The following is a 22,739-nucleotide window of genomic DNA, read 5'->3' as shown; positions in this document are numbered from 1 at the left end:
GCGACTGCGGAAGTGGGATACTGGGGCAGTTAGATGACAGGTAGGGCAGGAGCGGCAGAAATTAACAATGTCCCTGTGACACCCAGGCCAGTAAAACTTCTGAAGAACTCCTGCTTGGGTCTTATCTACACCTAGATGCCCCCCCAAAACATGAGCATGGGCCAGATCAAACACCCTACATCTATAGGGCCCCAGGACTAGCAGCTGCTCTAATACTTTGCCTGTTTAGTAACCCGATACAGCAACTCCCCATTGACTGCAAAGTATGAGTGGTGTTGGCCCCCGGCTCTTGGGCAATCCCATTTATCACAGTCACGTTCTCCCGTACATTTTTCAAAGTCAAGTCCTGCATTTGGGCAGTCCCAAAATTCCCGCCAGAAACCTCCACATTAGGAATTTCAGGCTCACTGGTATCCATCTCATTCTTGTAACCAGCCAGGACACACAAGGGGAACTTATCCATCTCTGACTGTGATGGGGTTTCAACAGGACTGAGCTGGCTCCTGTCTGAGTCCTTTGTATCTCCGCCTTTCTCCACAAATCCCCAAAAAAGCTGAAGTCCCTCCCAATTATCACGGGGTGCAGAAAACCTTCGACCACCCTGACCTCATGGGACACAGTACCCCGGTTTGTTTTAACCGACACTCTGGTGACAGAATAGTCCTTGGCATCCCCGTAGATACAGGGCATCCCCGTGGATACAGCGCACCCCATGTTTCCCTGGAATTAACTGATGGGGGAGTGTGGCCCTTACCAGGGTGAATAAACGCCCTGATTCTAAGAGTCCTGTCACCTTCACCCCATTTATTGACAACAGACATGCCTGCGGCCCTTCACTGAGCTGATAGTCTACACTGCAGGCAGGTTAGGCATAGTAGGAGCAGTGCCTCCTGAGGATACAGTCCATCTCTTCAGATGACAAGGGGAAACAGGTGGCTATATGTACCAACAATTTTGACCAAGTGTGCACCTTGTTATCCTTCCTTAGTTTGTAAACCAGGAGCCTGTGTCTCTGCAGACGTTCATTTATTACAAGTAGATGGTATCCTTGTTGTAAAAATATATTTATCAGTAATAACAGATGTTTCCTATCTTCATTGTCAGAACAGATCCAAATGTATCACTAATAGTGTTGAGCGATACCGTCCGATATTTGAAAGTATCGGTATCGGAAAGTATCGGCCGATACCGGCAAAGTATCGGATCCAATCCGATACCGATACCCGATACCAATACAAGTCAATGGGACTCAAGTATCGGACGGTATCCCTGATGGTTCCCAGGGTCTGAAGGAGAGGAAACTCTCCTTCAGGCCCTGGGAACCATATTAATGTGTAAAATAAAGAATTAAAATAAAAAATATTGCTATACTCACCTCTCCGAGGGAACCGGCAGCGTTGTTTGCTTAAAATGCGCGCTTTTCCTTCCTTCCGTGACATCACGGCTTCTGATTGGTCGCATGCCGCCCATGTGGCCGCGACGCGACCAATCACAGCAAGCCGTGACGTAATTTCAGGTCCTTCTAGGCATTCAGTATTTTAAAATTACGTTCCGGCTTTGTGATTGGTCGCATCGCGGTCACATGGGCGACGCGACCAATCACAAGCCGTGACGTCACGGGAGGCAGGAGACGCGCGCATTTTAAAATGCGCGCGTGTCCAGCCTCCCGTGACGTCACGGCTTGTGATTGGTCGCGTCGCCATGTTGGCCGCGACGCAACCAATCACAGAAAGCCGTGACGTAATTTCAGGTCCTTCAGGATTTTAAAATTACGTTCCGGCTTTGTGATTGGTTGCGTCGCGGCCAACATGGCGACGCGACCAATCACAAGCCGTGACGTCACGGGAGGCTGGACACGCGCGCATTTTAAAATGCGCGCGTCTCCTGCCTCCCGTGACGTCACGGCTTGTGATTGGTCGCGTCGCCCATGTGACCGCGACGCGACCAATCACAAAGCCGGAACGTAATTTTAAAATACTGAATGCCTAGAAGGACCTGAAATTACGTCACGGCTTGCTGTGATTGGTCGCGTCGCGGCCACATGGGCGGCATGCGACCAATCAGAAGCCGTGTCGTCACGGAAGGAAGGAAAAGCGCGCATTTTAAGCAAACAACGCTGCCGGTTCCCTCGGTGAGGTCCAGGCTGCGTCGGAGAGGTGAGTATAGCAATATTTTTTATTTTAATTCTTTATTTTACACATTAATGTTGTTTCGATACCGATACCCGATACCACAAAAGTATCGGATCTCGGTATCGGAATTCCGATACAGCAAATATCGGCCGATACCCGATACTTGCGGTATCGGAATGCTCAACACTAATCACTAAGCTTGACTGTAGATGATGGATTTGTATGTCTTGCATGAAAACTGATTCACATAATATATGCCAAACAACCTGTATGCTTTTGGTAAGTTGTTTGTAAGGTACTGTGTTTGAGGTATATGGACATGTCTAGAAAATATGGCTAAGGTTCTGAGAATTAGAGGATGAGCTTGATGGGTGGGTGGCACTTGAAGTTTTTGTGTAAAGTCAGCACATCATCTTTTGAGGCTGTTCAGATTATTAACAAGCAGGGCTGCCATAGGGCATTACTGCCCTTACTGCTGTATGGGGCCCGGTGAACAGCAGTAAAAAGAGGAGCCCGCAGGTTCGGGGCCCGCTCTTGAGCTTCTGTTCACCAGGCCCCATCATGCACTAAAGTGCTATGCGCTGCAGCGCATGCGTCAGCGCTGTGGCCTGGGAGCGTTCTCTGAGTTGTGCACAGCCATCTAACCTTGATGGCTATGCAGCTCCCGCTACCTCGGTCTTCTCTTTACTTCCGGTCTGGTGACAGCGCATACATGATTACGTCATTGCATACACACTGACATGTACCGGAAGCTGGAAGAAGAGATGCGTCTGCTGGGGATCGTCAGGGCAGGGCAATAAGTACAAAAAAGTTTTTTTCTTTACAAAATGAATTAAATTGAGGTGGGGAGAAGGGGGGCTGCAAATGATGAAGTGGGGGGTAAGGGGGACTGCAAATGATGAAGTGTAAGGGTAGTGGGGACTGCAAATGATGAAGTGAAGGTGTAAGGAGGACTGCAGATGATGAAGTGGGGTAAGGGGAATTGCACATAATGAAGTGGGTGAGGTAAGTGGGACTACAAATAATGAAGTGGGGGTAAGGGGGACTGCACATGATGAAGTGGGGGAGAGAGACTGCACATGATGAAGTGGTGGGAGGGGGACTGCACATGATGAAGTGGGGGGGTGAGGGGGACTGCACATGATAAAATGGGGGGTAAGGGTGAGTGCACATGATGAAGTGAGAGGGGGATAGAGGGCTGCAAATGATGAATAGGGATTGCAGATTAAGTGAGGGAGGATAGGGGACTGCAAATTAAAGTGGGGTGAGGGGGACTGCAAATGATGAATTGAATTGAAGGTGGGGAGTGGGGAAAGCAAATGATGAATTGAAGGTCGGGGTGGGGAGAGCAAATAATGATGAATTTTGAGGGTAGGGGACTAAATGATGTACTGAATGTGGGGGAGAGCAACTGATAATGTATAGAGGGTGGGAGAGAAAGACATGACAATAAATTGGGGTGGAAGGGGCATGTACAGTTATATGAAAAAGTTTGGGCACCCCTATTAATCTTAAGCTTAATGTTTTATAAAAATAGGTTTTTTTGCAACAGCTATTTCAGTTTCATATATCTAATAACTGTTGGACACAGTAATGTTTCTGCCTTGAAATGAGGTTTATTGTACTAACAGAAAATGTGCAATCTGCATTCAAACAAAATTTGACAGGTGCATAAGTATGGGCACCCTTATCATTTTCTTGTTTTAAATACTCCTACCTACTTTTTACTGACTTACTAAAGCACTTTTTTTGGTTTTGTAACCTCATTGAGCTTTGAACTTCATAGCCAGGTGTATGCAATCATGAGAAAAGCTACTTAAAGTGGCCACTTGCAAGTTGTTCTCCTGTTTAATCTCCTCCGAAGAGTGGCATCATGAGCTCCTCAAAACAACTGTCAAATGATCTGAAAACAAAGATTATTCAACATAGCTGTTCAGGGGAAGGATACAAAAAGCTGTCTCAGAGATTTAACCTGTCAATTTCCACTGTGAGGAACATAGTAAGGAAATGGAAGAACACAGGTACAGTTCTTGTTAAGGCCAGAAGTGGCAGGCCAAGAAAAACATCAGAAAGGCAGAGAAGAATGGTGAGATCAGTCAAGGACAATCCTCAGACCACCTCCAGAGAGCTGCAGCATCAAGTTGCTGCAGATGGTGTCACTGTGCATCTGTCAACTATACAACGCACTGTTTTTTTGCCGCCATGCATAACGCCTTTTTGTATGACCAAACAACTCAATCTTGGTTTCATCAGTCCACAGGACCTTCTTCCAAAAAGAAATTGTCTTCTCCAAATGTGCTTTTGCATACCTCAGCCGACTCTGTTTGTGGCGTGCTTGCAGAAACGGCTTCTTTCGCATCACTCTCCCATACAGCTTCTCCTTGTGCAAAGTGCGTTGTATAGTTGACCGATGCACAGTGACACCATCTGCAGCAAGTTGATGCTGCAGCTCTCTGGAGGTGGTCTGAGGATTGTCCTTGACTGATCTCACCATTCTTCTTCTCTGCCTTTCTGATGTTTTTCTTGGCCTGCCACTTCTGGCCTTAACAAGAACTGTACCTGTGTTCTTCCATTTCCTTATTATGTTCCTCACAGTGAAAATTGACAGGTTAAATCTCTGAGACAGCTTTTTGTATCCTTCCCCTGAACAACTATGTTGAATAATCTTTGTTTTCAGATCATTTGACAGTTGTTTTGAGGAGCCCATGATGCCACTTGTCAGAGGAGATTCAAACAGGAGAACAACTTGCAAGTGGCCACTTTAAGTAGCTTTTCTCATGATTGCATACACCTGGCTATGAAGTTCAAAGCTCAATGAGGATACAAAACCCAAAAAAGTGCTTTAGTAAGTCAGTAAAAAGTAGGTAGGGGTATTTTAAACAAGAAAATGATAAGGGTGCCCATACTTATGCACCTGTTAAATTTTGTTTGAATGCAGATTGCACATTTTCTGTTAGTACAATAAACCTCATTTCAAGGCAGAAACATTACTGTGTCCAACAGTTATTAGATATATGAAACTGAAATAGCTGTTGCAAAAAAAACAATTTTTATAAAACATTAAGCTTAAGATTAATAGGGGTGCCCAAACTTTTTCATATAACTGTAAATATAATGAATCGGGGTTAGAGCGAGAGGTACATAATGGGGGTGTTGAGGATGAAGTGACTGGTAATGAATTTGGGGAAAGAATACAGGTGCTATTTAATTTATATATTAGATGGGGAAAGCGGCTATGTATTGTTAGTCGGGGCATAGTGGTGGATTATCATTTATATTTGGAATGGTGGGTTGCAAAATAACCAATTTTATATTAATGGTGGGTGCATGTCTGTATTCAGATGTGTAGTGTAGAAGAAAGGGAAAAAGTGGGGAATGTGCTCTGGAAGCGGTGCTCTAGGTAACTATGTGTTATTTTATGCAGAGACTAATACTGGCTGGAAGAAGTGATGACAGTTTGCGCTGCATGAAAAACACAAGCAAAGATGAACTACTTCAGCTAGAGACTTCACTGGTGAGTCAGTGTGTTTTCTGTACACTGACACTATACACTGTATACTGTTGTGAACTCTGTTTTTGGGCTCCCTCTTGTGGTCACAAGTGGTACTGTGTGAGTGCTGTCTTTGAGCTCCCTCTGGTGGCTCTTTGTGTCATTCTGCAGGTCTGAGGCAGGATCAGCTGTCTCGTTATCTGTTAGCTGGTTTCCTATTTAGCTCACCTGGACTTTCAGTGTTTGCCTGCTGTCTATGTATTCAGTGCTATTTTGATCTCTCCTGAATTCCTTCGCTATCAGTCTCTTCAAGAGAAGCTAAGTTTTCTGTTTGGTTATTTTTTGCTCATCAGTGTTCAATATGTTTTTTGGTTATTTACTTGTCCTTCTCCAGCTTGCTAATATGTGATTTCCTTGCTTGCTGGTAGCTCTGGGGGGCTGAGTTTCTCCCCTCACACCGTTAGTTGGTGTGGGGGTTCTTGAATTCTCGGCGTGGATATTTTGTATAGGGTTTTTTACTGACAGCACAGTTCCCTGCCTGTCTTCTGCTATCTAGTATTAGTGGGCCTCATTTGCTGAATCTGTTTTCATTTCTACGTTTTGTATTTTCCCCTTACCTCACCGTTAATATTTGTTGGGGGCTTCCTATATCTTTGGGGTCATTTCTCTGAGGCAAGTGAGGTCTTACTTTCTCTATAGGGGTAGCAAGTTTCTCAGGCTGCGTCGAGACGTCCAGGAATTTAGGCACGTTCACCGGCTACCTTCAGTGTGTTTGGTTAGGATCAGGTTTTGCGGTCAGTCCAGTTACCACCTCCCTAGAGCTCGTTCTATGTTCAGTTACTTAGCTAGTTCATTCTGTGATCCTCAGCCACTAAGGATCATAACAGTATACTATATACACAGGTCCTGTGTATAATGTCACTGGTGATCAATGTATTACCTGTACACTGACAGTAAATACACAGCTCCTGTATATAATGGTGCTTAGTATTGCTGTTTCTTTTTTTTATTAATGATCAGTATTGTAGTATTCAGTCACTATGTGGCGGTAATATGTGCTCTGGTCATGGTGTGGCGGTATTTGTTCCTTGTATATGGTATTATTTGGTCACTATGTTGTGGTAATATGTGGTCTGGTCACGGTGTGATGGTATTTGTCCCTTGTATGTGGTCATTTAAAAAAATGTATGACTTATTTCCTTAAACAAAAATACATAAAAATATATTTATATTTAATAGGTTAGAGTAGAGTAGGGCCTGGCCAAAAGAGTCTACCGTGTCATGGTGGCAGTTTAAACATTTTTTTGGCCAGAACAAAAGCTGCTGGTTATAAATGTGATCTGGTGTTTGATGGCAACTATTAATATCTGACTTGTGTAGTTGAGTTTTTCCAAGAGTGGGCAGTGGGACTGTGGAAGGTTTGAAGGGTGGAGGCAGAGCTGGGGTGGAGCCTGGGCAGAGTCTCAAGGGGGCCCAAAAATTTGGCCAGTATGTGGCCCCAAAATTCCTAGTGGCAGCCCTGTTAACAAGTCATAAAATTAACAGAAATATGCTAAGGCTAGAATAGTAAAAAGTTGTTAAAAACTACTGTATATACTCGAGTATAAGCCAAGGCACCTAATTTTGCCACGGAAAACTGTGTAAGCTTATTGACTCGAATATAAGCCAGGTATGAATTGTCCCCTCATCCCAGTCCTACTATGTGGGGCACCCCCGGTCTTCTAGTTGTATGCATGGCTATGTGTCCTCCCAAGTCCTCCCCCTTCTATGCTTGGCTCGGCGTCCTCCTCCATCTATGCATGGCTCAGCATCCTCCTCCTTCTATGTAAGGCTTGGCGTCCTCCCCATCCTCCCCTTATATGCATGGCTCGGCTTCCTCCCCATCCTCCCGCTTCTATGCATGGCTCCGTGTCCTCCCCAATCATACTCACCCTCTTCGCGTGGTCCTGCACCTCCGTTGTCCGGCAGCTCCCCTCAGCGGTCACATGATACCGCTCATTAAGGTAATGAATATGCCCTCCACGCCTATGGGAGTGGAGACGCGTACGTATTCATTACCACGTAACTGCTGAGAAGAGGAGAGCTGCCGGCACAAAACAACGGAGATGCAGGGACATAGATGCGCGACAGAAGGTGAGTATGATGTCACAGCCATCGGCTCCTTCTGCTGCTCCCCCTCCCCCTTTCTGTGACCGTGCCTTGTGTATAAGCCGAGGGGGGCGTTTTCAGCACAAAAAAAGTGCTGAAAATCTCGGCTTATATGCGAGTATACAGTATACCGTAATCTGATTTAACCCCTTAACGCAATATTTCATAAACGATCAAGAGCTGATAGTCAGCATTTGTATCCAACCGAATAATTTTGTTTTTGGTGCATACAAAATGAGTCTAGTGGTCATACTTCAGAAGTGTCATCTAACAATACAAACACTGGAAATATTTAATAAGCTAAATATGAATTTGCTTCATGTCACGTTGATAACTACAAATTAAACATTTTCATCACATTCACTGCTAATGACAGAAAGCTATCAGATAGATCTTTATAGAGGCATGGAATTTAGTTACACTGAAAGTTACACTGAAAGATGACACAGGGTCCATCCAGTTCAGACATTAGGGTTTGGCATTCTCTTCTTTCTTACATAATACCAGCCCAGAAAGGAAAGAGTCTGTTCTGCGGCCATTCTAGTAAATACCCATCTAGATTCTATAAACCTCTAGATTTAAGGCATCTATACAAGGTTAATTTGACTGATATCTGTCCATCATTTAATTCCTTAATGACTGAGTTAAATTTGACCTTAATGACTAGGCCAAATTTTAGAAATCTGACCAGGGTCGCTTCATGTGGTAAGAACTCGGGAACTCTTCAGCGGTTTCCAGTGAGTCTGAGATTGTTCTTTTGCGATATATTATACTTGCTATTGAACCTGTTCTACGCCCGGGTGGCGAGCATTTATATTGGTATATGGTCTCCATCCTGGTATGTGTTGCTTCCATCCTGTGTCCTAACTTTGTCATGTGCTGCCACCATCTTGCACCTCCATTCTGTCATATGCTGTCCTTATCCTGCGCTCATTTTCTGTCATGTGCAGCCCCTATCTTGTGCTCTTATCCTGTTTTGTGCGTCTGCATGTTGTCATTGTTATGTGATGCTCACATTATGTCATGTGCTGCTTTGATCCTGCGCCTCCATCCTGTCATGTGCTGCTCCCATCCTGCGCCCCCGTTTTGTGATGTGGTGCTGTCATCCTGCTCCCATATTTTGTAATGTTATGTTGCCATCCTACGTCCCCATCCTGTCATGTGCTGCTCCCATCCTGCGCCCCCGTTTTGTGATGTGGTGCTGTCATCCTGCTCCCATATTTTGTAATGTGCTGCTGCCATCCTACGTCCCCATCCTGCCATGTGCTGCTGCCTTCTTGCGCCCGTTTTGTGATGTGGTGCTGTCATCCTGCTCCCATATTTTGTAATGTGCTGCTGCCATCCTACGTCCCCATCCTGCCATGTGCTGCTGCCATCCTACGTCCCCATCCTGCCAGGTGCTGCTGCCATCCTACGTTCCCATCCTGCCATGTGCTGCTCCCATCCTGTGCCCCCATTTTAATCAGTGATGGCAACAGACACTATAGCGGTATTGAGTCGAAAGTGGCTGCCTTGCTCCACAGACGTGTATTATACAGTATATTCTTTAGAAAGTTACTTGGTAGCTTTGCTGACGTATTGTATAGTGTAGATATTCTTACACATACTCCTGATATCTAACGAAATCATTAAAGGGACTCTGTCACCTGAATTTGGCGGGCTATGTAAATGCCCTGTGTCCAGTCCGATGGGCGGTGTTTCCTCCTCTTTCATTCATCCCTTCCTTTCTCGCTGGGCACAATATTTTCTTGAATTTCAGTAGGTTTCCTCCGTAGTTCATGCGTGCGCAATGCAATCTTCCTTGCGCATGCGCAGTATGTTTTGCCCAACTGCGAGCAAAGCCGAAAAGCATTAGTGCGCATTCGAAAATGCTTTGCTATCTTCTTATAGCCTTCTCCTGCTTTGTGGGCCTCTACCATTGTCATTTTCGAGCACTCCATCCATCAGCCTTTGACAGCTTTAATCAAAGCAGGATCCTACCTACCCATACAAATGTAGGCATTCACATTAGGATAGGTTCCAAGCATAGAGAATCGCCTTATCACGGCTGCTGGGTATACATGAATTGTTCAATTTATGCGCTAAGTATTCACGTTTTTCCCTATTTTCTAGAGCACTAATGCAATTCAAGTTTCATGTATTTCATGTTTGCATGCTATAATGCTTACAAAGTGCAACTTTGTTAGTTATATATAGAGATTGCTACTTTTATTATGCACCTATACACACCTGTTTTCTGTTTGGAAGTGACGGTCAGTCTTTTGATATTTGTATACATAGAATCGCTGACTGAGCACTCCATCCCTTAGCTCCTGGCAGTTTCAATTACAGCAGGATCATACTTACCCATATCAATGTAGGCTCCTGCCTAGGAGAGGATTCACTTTAAAAAAAAGCGCAAAAAAAAAAAAAATTAGCCCAAACCTTAGTGGCTAAACTCATAATTTATGTCAAAATATACCAGTAAAGTCTGTGACAGGCCACATACAATTCATCCATGTATTCTCCCTGCGCGGTCCAAAAACGAGACTCCTCCATGTTGTCTCCCTTCTTATGTAACCACTAGTGTTGAGCGATACCTTCCGATATGCAAAGGTATCGGTATTGGATTGGATCGGCCGATATCCAAAAAATATCGGAGGAAACTCTCCTTCAGGCCCTGGGATCCATATTCATGTATAAAATAAAGAATAAAAATAAAAAATATTGATATACTCACTCCTCTGACGGCCCCGGCTCTCACCGGTCCAAGCGTCTGCCTCCGTTCCTAAGAATGCAGGGAGTGAAGGACCTGCGATGACGTCGCGGCTTGTGATTGGTCGCGTGACCGCTCATGTGACCGCTCACGTGACCGCGACGTCATCGAAGGTCCTTACTCCCTGCATTCTTAGGAACGGAGGCACCGCTAAGAGCCAGGGTCCGCCGGAGGGGTGAGTATATCAATATTTTTTATTTTTATTATTTATTTTTTACATTTCTCCTCCAGACCCTGGGAACCATACGCACCGCACACTTCCGATTCCGATATCGCAAAAATATCGGAACTCGGTATCAGAATTCCGATACAGCAAATATCGGCCGATACCCGATATTTGCAGTATCGGAGTGCTCAACACTAGTAACCACATAAAACTCCTCTATGCTGTCTCCTTTTCTGAGTCCTCATATAAAGCTCCATGTTATCTCCCAGCTCCAGTCACTACATAAAATTCTTACATGTTGTCTCCCTTTCCGTCTCACCCCATAAAACTCCTACCTGTTGTGTCCCATCCCTTGTCACAACATAAAACTCCTGCATGTTGTCTCCTTCATTAAGGGTCCTCATATAAAACTCCATTTTATCTCCCAGCTTGAGTCACTACATAAAACTAGTGATGAGTGAATTTACTCGTTACTCGATGTGAAGAAACCAAATTGTATCTTAATTACCCAGACAGCTACGTTTTTGCAAACCAATAAGAACTGAATTTTCATCTGTATATTGGCTTGTGCATTTAAGTGTTTATGTCTGGTGGTTCAAGAGGACAGACTTGCAGACTTAACATACAGTGTAAACGATTTACCAACGATCACGACCAGCGATACAACCTGGCCGTGATCGTTGGTGAGTCGTTGTGTGGTCGCTGGAGAGCTGTCACACAGACAGCTCTCCAGCGACCAACGATGCCGAAGTCCCCGGGTAACCAGGGTAAACATCGGGTTACTAAGCGCAGGGCCGCGCTTAGTAACCCGATGTTTACCCTGGTTACCATTGTAAATGTAAAAAAAAAAAAACACTACATACTTACATTCCGATGTCCGTCAGGTCCCTCGCCGTCTGCTTCCCGCACTGACTGTGTCAGTGCCGGCCGTAAAGCACAGCACAGCGGTGACGTCACCGCTGTGCTCTGCTTTTACTTTACAGCCGGCGCTCACAGTCAGTGCAGGAAGCAGACGGCGAGGGACCTGACGGACATCGGAATGTAAGTATGTAGTGTTTTTTTTTTTACATTTACAATGGTAACGAGGGTAAACATCGGGTTACTAAGCACGGCCCTGCCCTTAGTAACCCGATGTTTACCCTGGTTACAAGCGAACACATCGCTGGATCGGTGTCACACACACCGATCCAGCGATGACAGCGGGTGATCCAGCGACGAAAGAAAGTTTAAAACGATCTGCTACGACGTACGATTCTCAGCGGGGTGGTCCCTGATCACAGTAGAGATCGTATGAATATCGCTGGAACGTCACGGATCCTGCCGTCGTAGCGACCAAAGTGCCACTGTGAGACGGTACCCTAAGTCTGTAGTGGTGACTGTACATTGAGTGTGTTGAGCTTTGTTTGTTGATGTGTGCTTATATGCTAATATACTTAATCCCATCACCATTGTTTACCTTTTCTTGATGTTGGACTGAAAGACCCTGGGTGGTTCTAAGGGTAGCTTACATGCCTTGGGTATAAAGAGACTGAAGTAACACAGAGCTAGGAGCCAGACATTCTGCAAACCACCCAACAGACAAGAGAAAGGACTGCAGCCAATTCATCATGGCACCATCATGAGGGACACTGATCTATGATTTTATAGGATACAACCTAGAGGTTTTCGGCTCCGGTTGGAAGGACACAGATCTGATCCAGTGACCATCTCTGAACCATGGATCTGTTTGGAGAAAGCCAGGGTTGGGACCCGCTGGTCGCCTGGTTCCATGGAGATGGTCAGATAAGCCAGGTGGTGACTCTCGTGTCAACTGGCTTTGAACCTTGTATGGACTCTCTGGACAGTTCTTGGTCATCTCCCTATGCTTGTCGTTACCCCTTCTCTGTGCGTTCATCATAGATGGAGTAGCGACCCTGGGAGCTCTGACATCGTGTCATACTGGAAATACGTGGAGACGCAGTGATATTTTATATGCGCCCAAGTACCCATACAATTCCAGGCATGTTGGGAATGTTCTGTTTGCTATTGTGTGCTGTGGTTCAATAAAGTATTGCCACCCTGTTTTACCTTAACCCTGTGTTGTCTGTGTAGTGTATTGCCCACTGGGAGATAGAGCGGGTGTTCAGTGGTATGAGCCATGGTCCATGCAGTCTTGCTAAAGACAGCCGGGCCAGCGGACGAGAACACCCAATGACCTCGCATCTCCGTAACACTCGAGATTTCCTGAGCATGCTCGGGTGTCCTCCGAGTACTTTTTAGTGTTCAGAGATTTAGTTTTCATCGCCTCAGCTCAATGATTTACAGCTATTAGCCAGGCTAAGTACATGTGGGGGTTGCCTGGTTGCTAGGGAATCCCCACATGTAATCAAGCAGGCTAGTAGCTGTAAATCATCCAGCTGCAGCGAAAAAAACCTAAATCTCCGAGCACTAAAAAATACTCGGGAGTACACCCGAGCGTGCTCAAAAAATTTCGAGTAACGAGTATATTCGCTCATCACTGCATAAAACTCCTAAATGTTGTCTTCCTTAAGGTGTCATTTGAAAAAACTGACCGTCACATCCAAACATAGACTAAGTGTGAACAGGTGCTGAACCTAGAGTCACCAACTCTTATTAGTCAAACAAATAAGGCATCCCGTGGGAAATTATGGTATCACAGCAGCACAACTTAAATCATAAAATGAATTACTGAATTGACATGACAGTGGAGTTGACAGAAGAACATTATACATTAGAATAGGACATACACAACGAGTGAACTGAAATGTAGAGAAATAAAGTAGACATTCACCTTGATGATTTAACCCTAATGTTATTGTTGTACATTCCCATAGCAGTTGGCACAAAAGATTTCCTATATTTTTCCTTCTTACACCTCAGAAGTATTAGCCGGTTAGGCTAGGTTCACATTGCGTTAGGGCAATCTGTTTAGCGCTAGCGGATTGCGCTAACGCAATGTTTATTTAGGGGCCGCGTTCAGGGGTGGCTTAACGTCCCCGCTCTCGCAGATCCCCGATCTGCGAGAGCGGGGAACGGACCTCGGGCGCGCCACGGACGCTGCAAGCAGCGTCCGAGGCGCGTCACAGAAGAACGGCACATCACTAGCGCGAGCCGAAAAAGGCACGCGCTAGTGATGCGCTGCAGGCGAAATTTACATTGCTGTCAATGGGTGCGCTAATGGACCCGTTGCACGGCGTTAATTGCGACATTTTCGCCGTGCAACGCTGTCCGTTAGCGATCACCCACTAACGCAATGTGAACCTAGCCTTACTGAAGGTGCTCTTCTGTCTCATGAATAGCTCATATAATGGATGTGCATTATTGTTCATAATTGCCATACACTTTTTCAGAGTTCTTCTCTCCACTACCTCCTCAAAAGAGTCCAGATTGCAGCCAACAGCAGAACTTGCCTTCTTGATAATCTTATTTAGCTTATTAGCATCAGAGGCCCGCACACTACTACCCCAGCATATGATTGCAAAAAAGATGGCACTTGCCACTACAGACTGGTAGAACATTTCTAACATTTTGCTGCACACATTAAAAGACCTCAGTTTCCTTAGGAAATACAATCTGCTCATCCCCTTCTTGTAGACAAACTCTGAGGGGCATCTCCAGTCCAGTTTGCTATCCAAATGGACCCCCAAATATTTGTAACTCTCCACCTGCTCTACCTCCTGACCAGCAATAGTGATCGGTAAGCATTCCATCTTTATCCTGCTGTAGTTGGCCACCAACTCCTTAGTTTTCTTAACATTTAGTTGTAGATAGTTACAATTGCACCAATCCACGAAATTCGACACCACCCTTCTGTATTCCTCATCCCCCTGATCTCCCCTAATACATCCCACAACCACGGAGTCATCCGAAAATTTTTGAAGGTGGCAAAGATCAGATTTATACTGAAAGTCTGAAGTATACAGTGTGAAAAGAAAGGGCACAAGCACCGTTCCCTGGGGGGCACCTACACTGCTCAATAATCTGCTTGACACAACTGCTCCCATCTGTACAAACTGTGGCCGATCTGATAGGTAGTCAGTTATCCAATTTCTCATCCCCTCCTCAACCTTCATATCAGTCATCTTTTTGTGTAGTAAAAGTGGCTGCAGGGAGTTAAATGCACTCGAGAAATCGAAGAACATCGCTCGCACCATGGTTCCGTCAATCTCCAGAAATGAATGTACACTATGTAATAGAGAAAGAATAGCATCATCCACCCCCAATCTATGTCGGTAAGCAAACTGAAGGGGATCGGTAAAAGCATTGACCCTTGGTCTTAAGCGAGCAAGCACTAATCTTTCCAAGGCCTTCATAGCGTGAGATGTTAAGGCTACAGGACGATAGTCATTTAGGGTTGCAGGAGAAGAAGTCTTGGGTACCGGCACCAGACAGGAAGTTTTCCATAACACAGGTACCCTCTGTGTTTGTAGACTTCCATTAAATAGGAGTGTAAAGACAGTACACAGCTGGTCTGCACACACTTTAAGGACACATGGACTGAGTCCATCAGGTCCTGTAGCTTTACCAATCTTAAGTGCCTTAAACTGCCTCCTGACATCATTTTCGGATACTCTAAAATTAGTCTGCTCATCCTCCAATATCAATGTTGCAGAATTTGCACCCAATTCCCATCCACTATCAGTTGGCAGTACACATGTACTGCTAAACCTATTGAAATACTCGTTCATCTCATTAGCCTTGTCCAGTTTTCCTCCATCATGTTCAGACCTCACCTTAAGCCCAGTCAGTAATTTCATTCCTGACCAAACCTCTCTGGTATTATTGTGGGACAGTTTCTTTTCCAGTTTAATTCTGAAGGCTTCCTGGGCCTCCTTTATTTTATGCTTCAATTCATGCTGTATCATTTTAATTTCCTCTTTGTCACCTAATTTAAATGCCTTTTCTTTTCCTGTTGAGCAAATGCTTCAATTCCTTTGTTATCCATGGCTTGTTATTTGCAAAACACCTAATCTTTTTAGCCGACACCAACATATCAGTGCAGAAGTTAATGTAGTCAGACACTCTACCAACCACTTCATTAACATTTGTATACTCGTCCATTGTCCCAAGCAACACATCCCAGTCTGTAAGACGAAAGCAATCCTGTAAAGCCTGTTCATTTGTTCGACTCCACATTCTAACTGATTTAATCATAGCAGGCTGTTTACTAACAACAGGTTGGTAGACTGGTGACAATAGTATAAGATTGTGATCAGACTTCCCCAAGGGCAGCAGGGTAGACGATGTATAAGCATTCTTGACATTCGCATAGAGTAAGGGTACCGTCACACAGTGGCATTTTTATCGCTACGACGGCACGATTCGTGACGTTCTAGCGATATCGTTACGATCTCGCAGTGTCTGACACGCTACTGCGATCAGACACCCTGCTGAGAATCGTACGTCGTAGCACATCGTTTGAAACTTTCTTTCGTCGCTGGATCTCCCGCTGTCATCGCTGGATCGTTGTGTGTGACAGCGATCCAGCGATGCGATCGCTTGTAACCAGGGTAAACATCGGGTTACTAAGCGCAGGGCCACGCTTAGTAACCCGATGTTTACCCTGGTTACCAGCGTAAAAGTAAAAAAAAACAAACAGTACATACTGACCATCTGATGTCCGTCAGGTCCCTTGCCGTCTGCTTCCCGCTCTGTCTGTCGGAAAGTGAGAGCAGATCACAGCGGTGACGTCACTGCTGCGCTCTGCTCTCACTGTACGGCTGCACTCAGTCAGAGCAGGAAGCAGACGGCAAGGGACCTGACGGACATCAGATGGTCAGTATGAACTGTTTGTTTTTTTTCTTTTACGCTGGTAACCACGGTAAACATCGGGTTACTAAGCGCGGCCCTGCGCTTAGTAACCCGATGTTTACCCTGGTTACCAGCGAACCTCGGCATCGCTCCAGCGCCGTGATTGCAAAGTGTGACCGCAGTCTACGACGCTGGAGCGATACTCATACGACGCTGCGACGTCACGGATCGTGCCGTCGTAGCGACAAAAATTGCATGGTGTGACGGTACCCTAAGTCCAAAATAATTTTGTCACGTGTTGTACATTTAACAAATTGATAGAATTTAGGTAAGGCAGTAATTTTAGCCCAATTAAAATCCCCAGAGATTACAGTAAGCGAGTTGGGGTGTTTCAACTGGAGCCGAGCAATGACTCCTGACAGCACTCCACCTGCATGGTTTGCAGTTGGTGGTATGTACAACACTATTGCAATAACAACCGAAAATTCTCTAGGAATATAGTAAGGTCTGAGGCCAACAGCAAGCAATTCAATGTTAGGACAACAATGGCGCTCTCTTACTGTCACATGCCCGATTGCATCATCCATTGTTTATGTAGAGTAAAACTCCACCGCCCTTTTTTTTGCCGCTCTTCATAGTGTCTCTATCCGCCTGGACCATGTGAAATCCTGGTACTGAGACACTTGAGTCAGGGATCTCGCCACGTAACCATGTTTCAGTAAAACACATCAAACTGCATTCCTTGTAATCCCTCTGGGTCCGTATTAATGCCAGCAGTTCATCCGACTTATTTCCCAGTGATTGAACATTCCCCATGATGATGGACGGAACTACAGGTTTAAACCGTCTTCGCCTTGCCTTAAGTTTTTTGCCCGCTCTGCAGCCTCTGAAAGGTCGCCTTACCTCACACGGGACACGTGGTCTACCCACTGCAGGAGAAGGCATTAGCCTGCGCAGCTCCAGAAGTCGGCCCCTTGCGTAAGCAACGCATTTAGGAACAGACTTTGAGACATCAATCAAAACCTTGCCCATGTTAGTCGCACCAAGCCTGTCCGTGTAGGGAGGCACACAGTGCACGCCTCCAGACATAGCTGTACCAATTCCCAGACAGGTAGTGGCCGCCTGGCAGTAGGTGCATATAATACCAGTCCTAGGTTGCAAGGTGATCACAAATGCACTGTAAATCCAGATAGCTGCGGGTAGCAGCAAACATCCAAGGGAAACATTTCAGAGGAGCCAAGGATCAGAAGCATACATCCAGAAAGCTGTGGGTAGCAGTAAGCATCCAGGGGAAACAAATCAGAGGATCCCAGGTTCAGAAGCAAACAACCAAGGGGAAATCCAAGGGTTCAGCATAAATCCAAGGGTTCAGCATAAATCCAAGGGAAGCATTCCAGCGGATCCAAGTTCAGAAGGAGAAGGTACTGGGGAAAAAATTCCTTAGGAGTACCAAAAACTGAGGTTCAGAAAGAAAAGGTTCACACATAACAAAAATGATTCCAAAATAAAATAAAGTAAAATAAAACAAAACTATTGCTGCTGCAATGGGCTGCCACTAGCACGGCGCCTTATTGTCCTCATCCAGCAGAGAGCAGACACGTCTGCTCCCCTGGGTGTCCTGGTGGATGGTTCAGCACCTGTTCACACTTAGTCTGTTTGGATGTGACGGTCAGTTTTTTCAAATGTATTATTTAGCCTTCTGACCGAGCACTCCGCCTCCTAGCCACAGGTGTTTTAATTGCAACAGGTCCAATACCCCTCCACAGAGAGAGAGAATGTAGTCTAAGAAGAGGTTTTCATAGGTACCCATTCACATGGAGACGTTTATTCTCAGCGAGGAAAGGAAAGCGTAGGACCTGGTATAAGAGAGATGCCGTAAAGTGGCTACCAGGTACACATAAAATTGGCCATTTTTATGCGCTAAACGCTCTCATTTTTCATATTTCTAGTGCAGTAATGCAGTTCAATTTTCGTGTTTCATGTTTGCATGTTTCAGCGCTGCAGTGTGCTGCCTTATTTGTTTGTCCCTTAAGGTGTCATCACATTTAACTCGTCCACGTTGTCTCCTTTTGTGTGTCCTCATATAAATCTTCATATTGTCTCTTGTGCAAAGTCATCATATAAAACTTCTCCATGTTGTCTCCCTGCCCACGTCCTGCCATAAATCTCCTCCATGTTGTCTCCCTGCCAAAGACCTGCCATAAAACTCCTCCATGTTGTCTCCCTGCCCACGTCCTGCCATAAATCTCCTCCATGTTGTCTCCCTGCCAAAGACCTGCCATAAAACTCCTCCATGTTGTCTCCCTGCCCACGGCCTGTCATAAAACTCCTCCATGCTGTCTCCCTGCCCACGGCCTGTCATAAAACTCCTCCATGTTGTCTCCCTGCCCACGACCTGCCATAAAACTCCTCCATGTTGTCTCCCTGCCATAAAACTCCTCCATGTTGTCTCCCTGCCCACGTCCTGCCATAAATCTCCTCCATGTTGTCTTCCTGCCAAAGACCTGCCATAAAGCTCCTCCATGCTGTCTCCCTGCCCACGACCTGTCATAAAACTCCTCCATGTTGTCTCCCTGCCATGGAACTCCTCCATGTTTGTCTCCCAGCACAAGATCTCACATAAAAATCCACAACATGTTGTCTCCATGCCACAGTCTTCCCATAAAACTCCTTCATGTTGTCTCGCTGTCTATGCCATCACATAAAAGTCTTCCATGTTGTCTCCCTGCCTGTCATCACATGAACCTCAACATGCTGTCTCCCTGCCATTATTATTATCACATAAACCTCCTCCATGTGGTCTCCCTTCCTGTGTCACCACATAAACCTTCACTATGTTGTCTCTCTGCCATTATTATCACATAAACCGCCTCCATTCCGTCTCTCTGCCTGTGTCACCACATAAACCTTCACTATGTAGTCTCCCTGGCATCATCGCCACATAAAACTCCTCCATGCTGTCTCATTAGCACTGTTCTACCATAAAACTACTCCATGTTGTCTCGCTGCCTCACAGAAAACCCCTCCATGTCACCTCACATAACCGCTAGCTGTAAAAGAAAGATGTATTGTCAGAGGACGGGCAAGCAGCCAAGATCCGCTAGCAGAGACAGGACTCCATGTCCCATAGTGCTCTGCTTACACAGCGCCACATGACCGAGTGAGGAGGAGGAAGAGGAAGCAGGGGCGGCCGCTGTGTGCAGTCAGATATGGCGGGAATCCTGTCACCTCTCAGCTGTCCTGACGTCTTCGCCGTTCTGTAGTTACGGGGCACAGCCGCGGGCATTGTCCTGGCACAGTGGGTGACGGCGGTAATGTAATGCAGCCTCCTCTCCTAGGATATACGGGCTCTCACAGCTGTGTATATATGTGCTGTCAGTAGTGTCGCTCTGTGCCCACAACTTTCTGGCCATTGTATGACTGTCAGAGCCCTTCAGAACTCTCCCTTATTACTATATAGGACTAGTGCAGCATGGAGCATATGGCAGAGGAGCCGGGGGCATCACCGTGTGGCAGTGCAGCTAGCCCAGTAAAATGCCCAGTATGTACCCAGGAGGTGCCAGCTTCAGAAATCAATACCCATCTTGACACCTGCCTGCAGAAGCCAAGTGGCGCTCTGGGGAAGAAAAGGCGTCTTTCTTCCCAGGAGGCTGATGCCCCACATAGTCCTGGCTGGCTCCTGGGTGTTGGCGCTGCCAGCTTTCCCTTGTTCCATAAACCCAAGGTCATGGAGCGGGTATCTCAGGAGACGCCATCCAAGGCTCCTTCTTATTCTATATCATCAGCCAAAAGGTTAGACGCAAAGCAGAATATAAATGGCGCTTCTATTTGTGAAGCCCCAAAACAAGAACTTGTTCCCAACCATCAGATACAATCCGGGAACAACCAGAGAGAAAAGAACCTGGCCGAGAGATTAGATGGGAAACCTCTGGCGGATAAAATGAGACCGTGCACACTGGAGGACTACATGGGTCAGAACAAGGTTGTGGGAGAGAACAGCATGCTGAGACCCCTGCTCCAAGCCAATGACATCCCCTCTTTCATACTCTGGGGTCCGCCTGGTTGTGGCAAGGTTGGTACCGCTCATATCTGCAACTTGGATACATGATGTGATGATCATAAAGAAGCACTGCCATCAAAGCTTTTATCCTCTTAATATATTGCAATCATACTTATGGCACTGTGTACTTGCAATCGCTCATTTTCCCTTTCTCCCCAGCTAATTCTTTTTTTTCCCAAATATGTCTATGACATCAAGTGATTAAAAACTGACTAGCTGAATCCTTCTATGCTTTATGTAGAAACAGGAGGTCAATTTTCCCTCATAATCACCACTGTAAAATTCCTAAGCAGGGGGAATAGGGAGCCACTGGGTCAGGAGGTGAAGAGGGGAATAATAAATAAAGAGACAATATTACCTGTCTCTATGTAGAGCAGAGAAGAATTAACTGGGTAGAAAGGCAAAATGAGCAGTTACACTTTATTCTGGTGTGAGAAAAAAAACTTTAAATATAAAATCCACATCATGATTTCACTTCTTAAAAGTGGTACAGAATAGGGGAGATAATCAAAAAGCATCTAATAGCAAAACTGGCTTATAACTGCAGATGGTAAAATGTAAGGGTGATAGTGACAAAGTACTAATTGTAAATAAATATCCACAATAAAACACTTGCTATATATTATGATGACTGGAACTTCGGTAAAAGTGCTTCTTTAAAATCATGAAGTTATTAAATAAGTGAATGTATAAAACGTAAGGCTCTGCAAGTTCAGAAAACTTTGAAATTTCATAGATGTCAGAAGTATTGATCATTTAGAGTCTAAGCTGAAACCCCACCAATGCTGATTGCTGCACAAATGAGCCTAAGGGTATGTGCAGACGATTCGGAAGTAGCAGTGCTTTGGATGTAGCACATGTCTGCTGCGTCCAAATCGTTGCCGTCTACTGAATGCAGGTGAATCCACATGTGGTGTCTGAATCATGCTGATTCACCTCATTCAATACATTTCTCTTGCGGATGCTCACGTCTCTGCAGGAGAGATTGACATGCTGCCGTCTGGAAAGACGCGCCACATGTCCGTCTCCACGGGTGAGCTGGGGGCGTCTGTAGACGCATAGTGGGCATGGTATGTCTTGAAATCCCATCCACTATGCTGTAACATCTGGCTGCTGCAGGATGGACACTGCATAAGTTCTCAGCGTCCAAACCGCAGTGATTACTGATCCTCTGCACACACCCTAAAGCCCCCATTTCATAAAAATGTTTACACCATGCAATGTGAAACACTGAAAGTCACAAAATTACAACTTTTGGAATTTTCTTGCCACTTTAGGCCAGTTCTTCCAAAGTAGGCTGAAGTGGTGGGGAGACATCAGGAAGAGGAATGGCAACACCTAACAAAATCATCAAAAGTGGTTGCATACATTATGTCTAATGTTACTATAGACCCTGACTGCAGTAACATTTCTGGCGAGGCACACCACACTGATAACATGAGCTAATTTCACTAGAATGCGCCTTTTAATGAATTTGAAACATTTTATTCATCATGCCCATAATTAACAATGGAGAAGGAAACACCAGTCTTAGGCTGGGTTCATACTGGGTTTTAGGCGTCCGTTAGACGGACTACATTACCCCGTGGGATAACGTCATTGAGTGACGGACCCTGGGACGCGGGCTGCAGCGTTTCTGGGTCTGTCACTGCTAGCGCAGATAGAGCATCTGCTAGCTCTATCTGCGCTAGCGTGATGTCATGTCTTCACTTGCGTTAACAGCAGCCCGTTAACGCATGTGTTGAACGGGCTGCTGTTAACGCAATGTGAACCTAGCCTTAGTGAATCGGAGCATAGGTTCTCAGCCAACCTTCGGTCTTCTCTGCGGGCTGAAAACTGGCTCAGTAGAAAGTTTATGAATTATGTCTTTGGTCTGTTTGTGCACAGATGAGCATTTTTCCCTCCGGGTATCTGTTAAACAATGGATCTGTCTAAAATGCCTTTGCTACTTACGGAAGCCATGATGCTGGCGTGGACAAAGACAAATACATTGTTTATAATAGAGTAAATTGAACTTAATTTATATAGGAAGGGTTTTTTATATTACTTTGTGACTATACTCTGACCACAGAGACGATAACTGGCACTTCTTGCAATTGACTTGTCAGCTTTCCTATGTAGACTGGTGCAGAGTAAAAGAGAACTGGTCTTTTTACCTCCTAGACAAAAAGGTACAAAATATTGCATTCTTTGGCTAATTACCAAATGACACATAGTTTGAGTCCATTACAATTATT

General features: G+C 45.4%; 1 protein-coding gene across 1 annotated transcript in view; it reads left to right on the top strand.

The window, feature by feature from the left end:
* Positions 1 to 19,527: 19,527 nt before the first annotated feature.
* WRNIP1 (WRN helicase interacting protein 1) overlaps positions 19,528 to 22,739 on the top strand; it is a 158,273-nt gene continuing 155,061 nt past the window's right edge. The window contains exon 1 of the mRNA XM_077269771.1: positions 19,528 to 20,514. Coding sequence (XP_077125886.1) covers positions 19,915 to 20,514 — 600 coding nt within the window. The 5' untranslated portion in view covers positions 19,528 to 19,914. The remainder of the gene's footprint in view (positions 20,515 to 22,739) is intronic.

Source organism: Ranitomeya variabilis, chromosome 6 (assembly GCF_051348905.1).
Source record: "Ranitomeya variabilis isolate aRanVar5 chromosome 6, aRanVar5.hap1, whole genome shotgun sequence".
NCBI classification, from domain to species: Eukaryota; Metazoa; Chordata; class Amphibia; order Anura; family Dendrobatidae; genus Ranitomeya; species Ranitomeya variabilis.
This window is presented reverse-complemented; position numbering and strand designations above follow the sequence as displayed.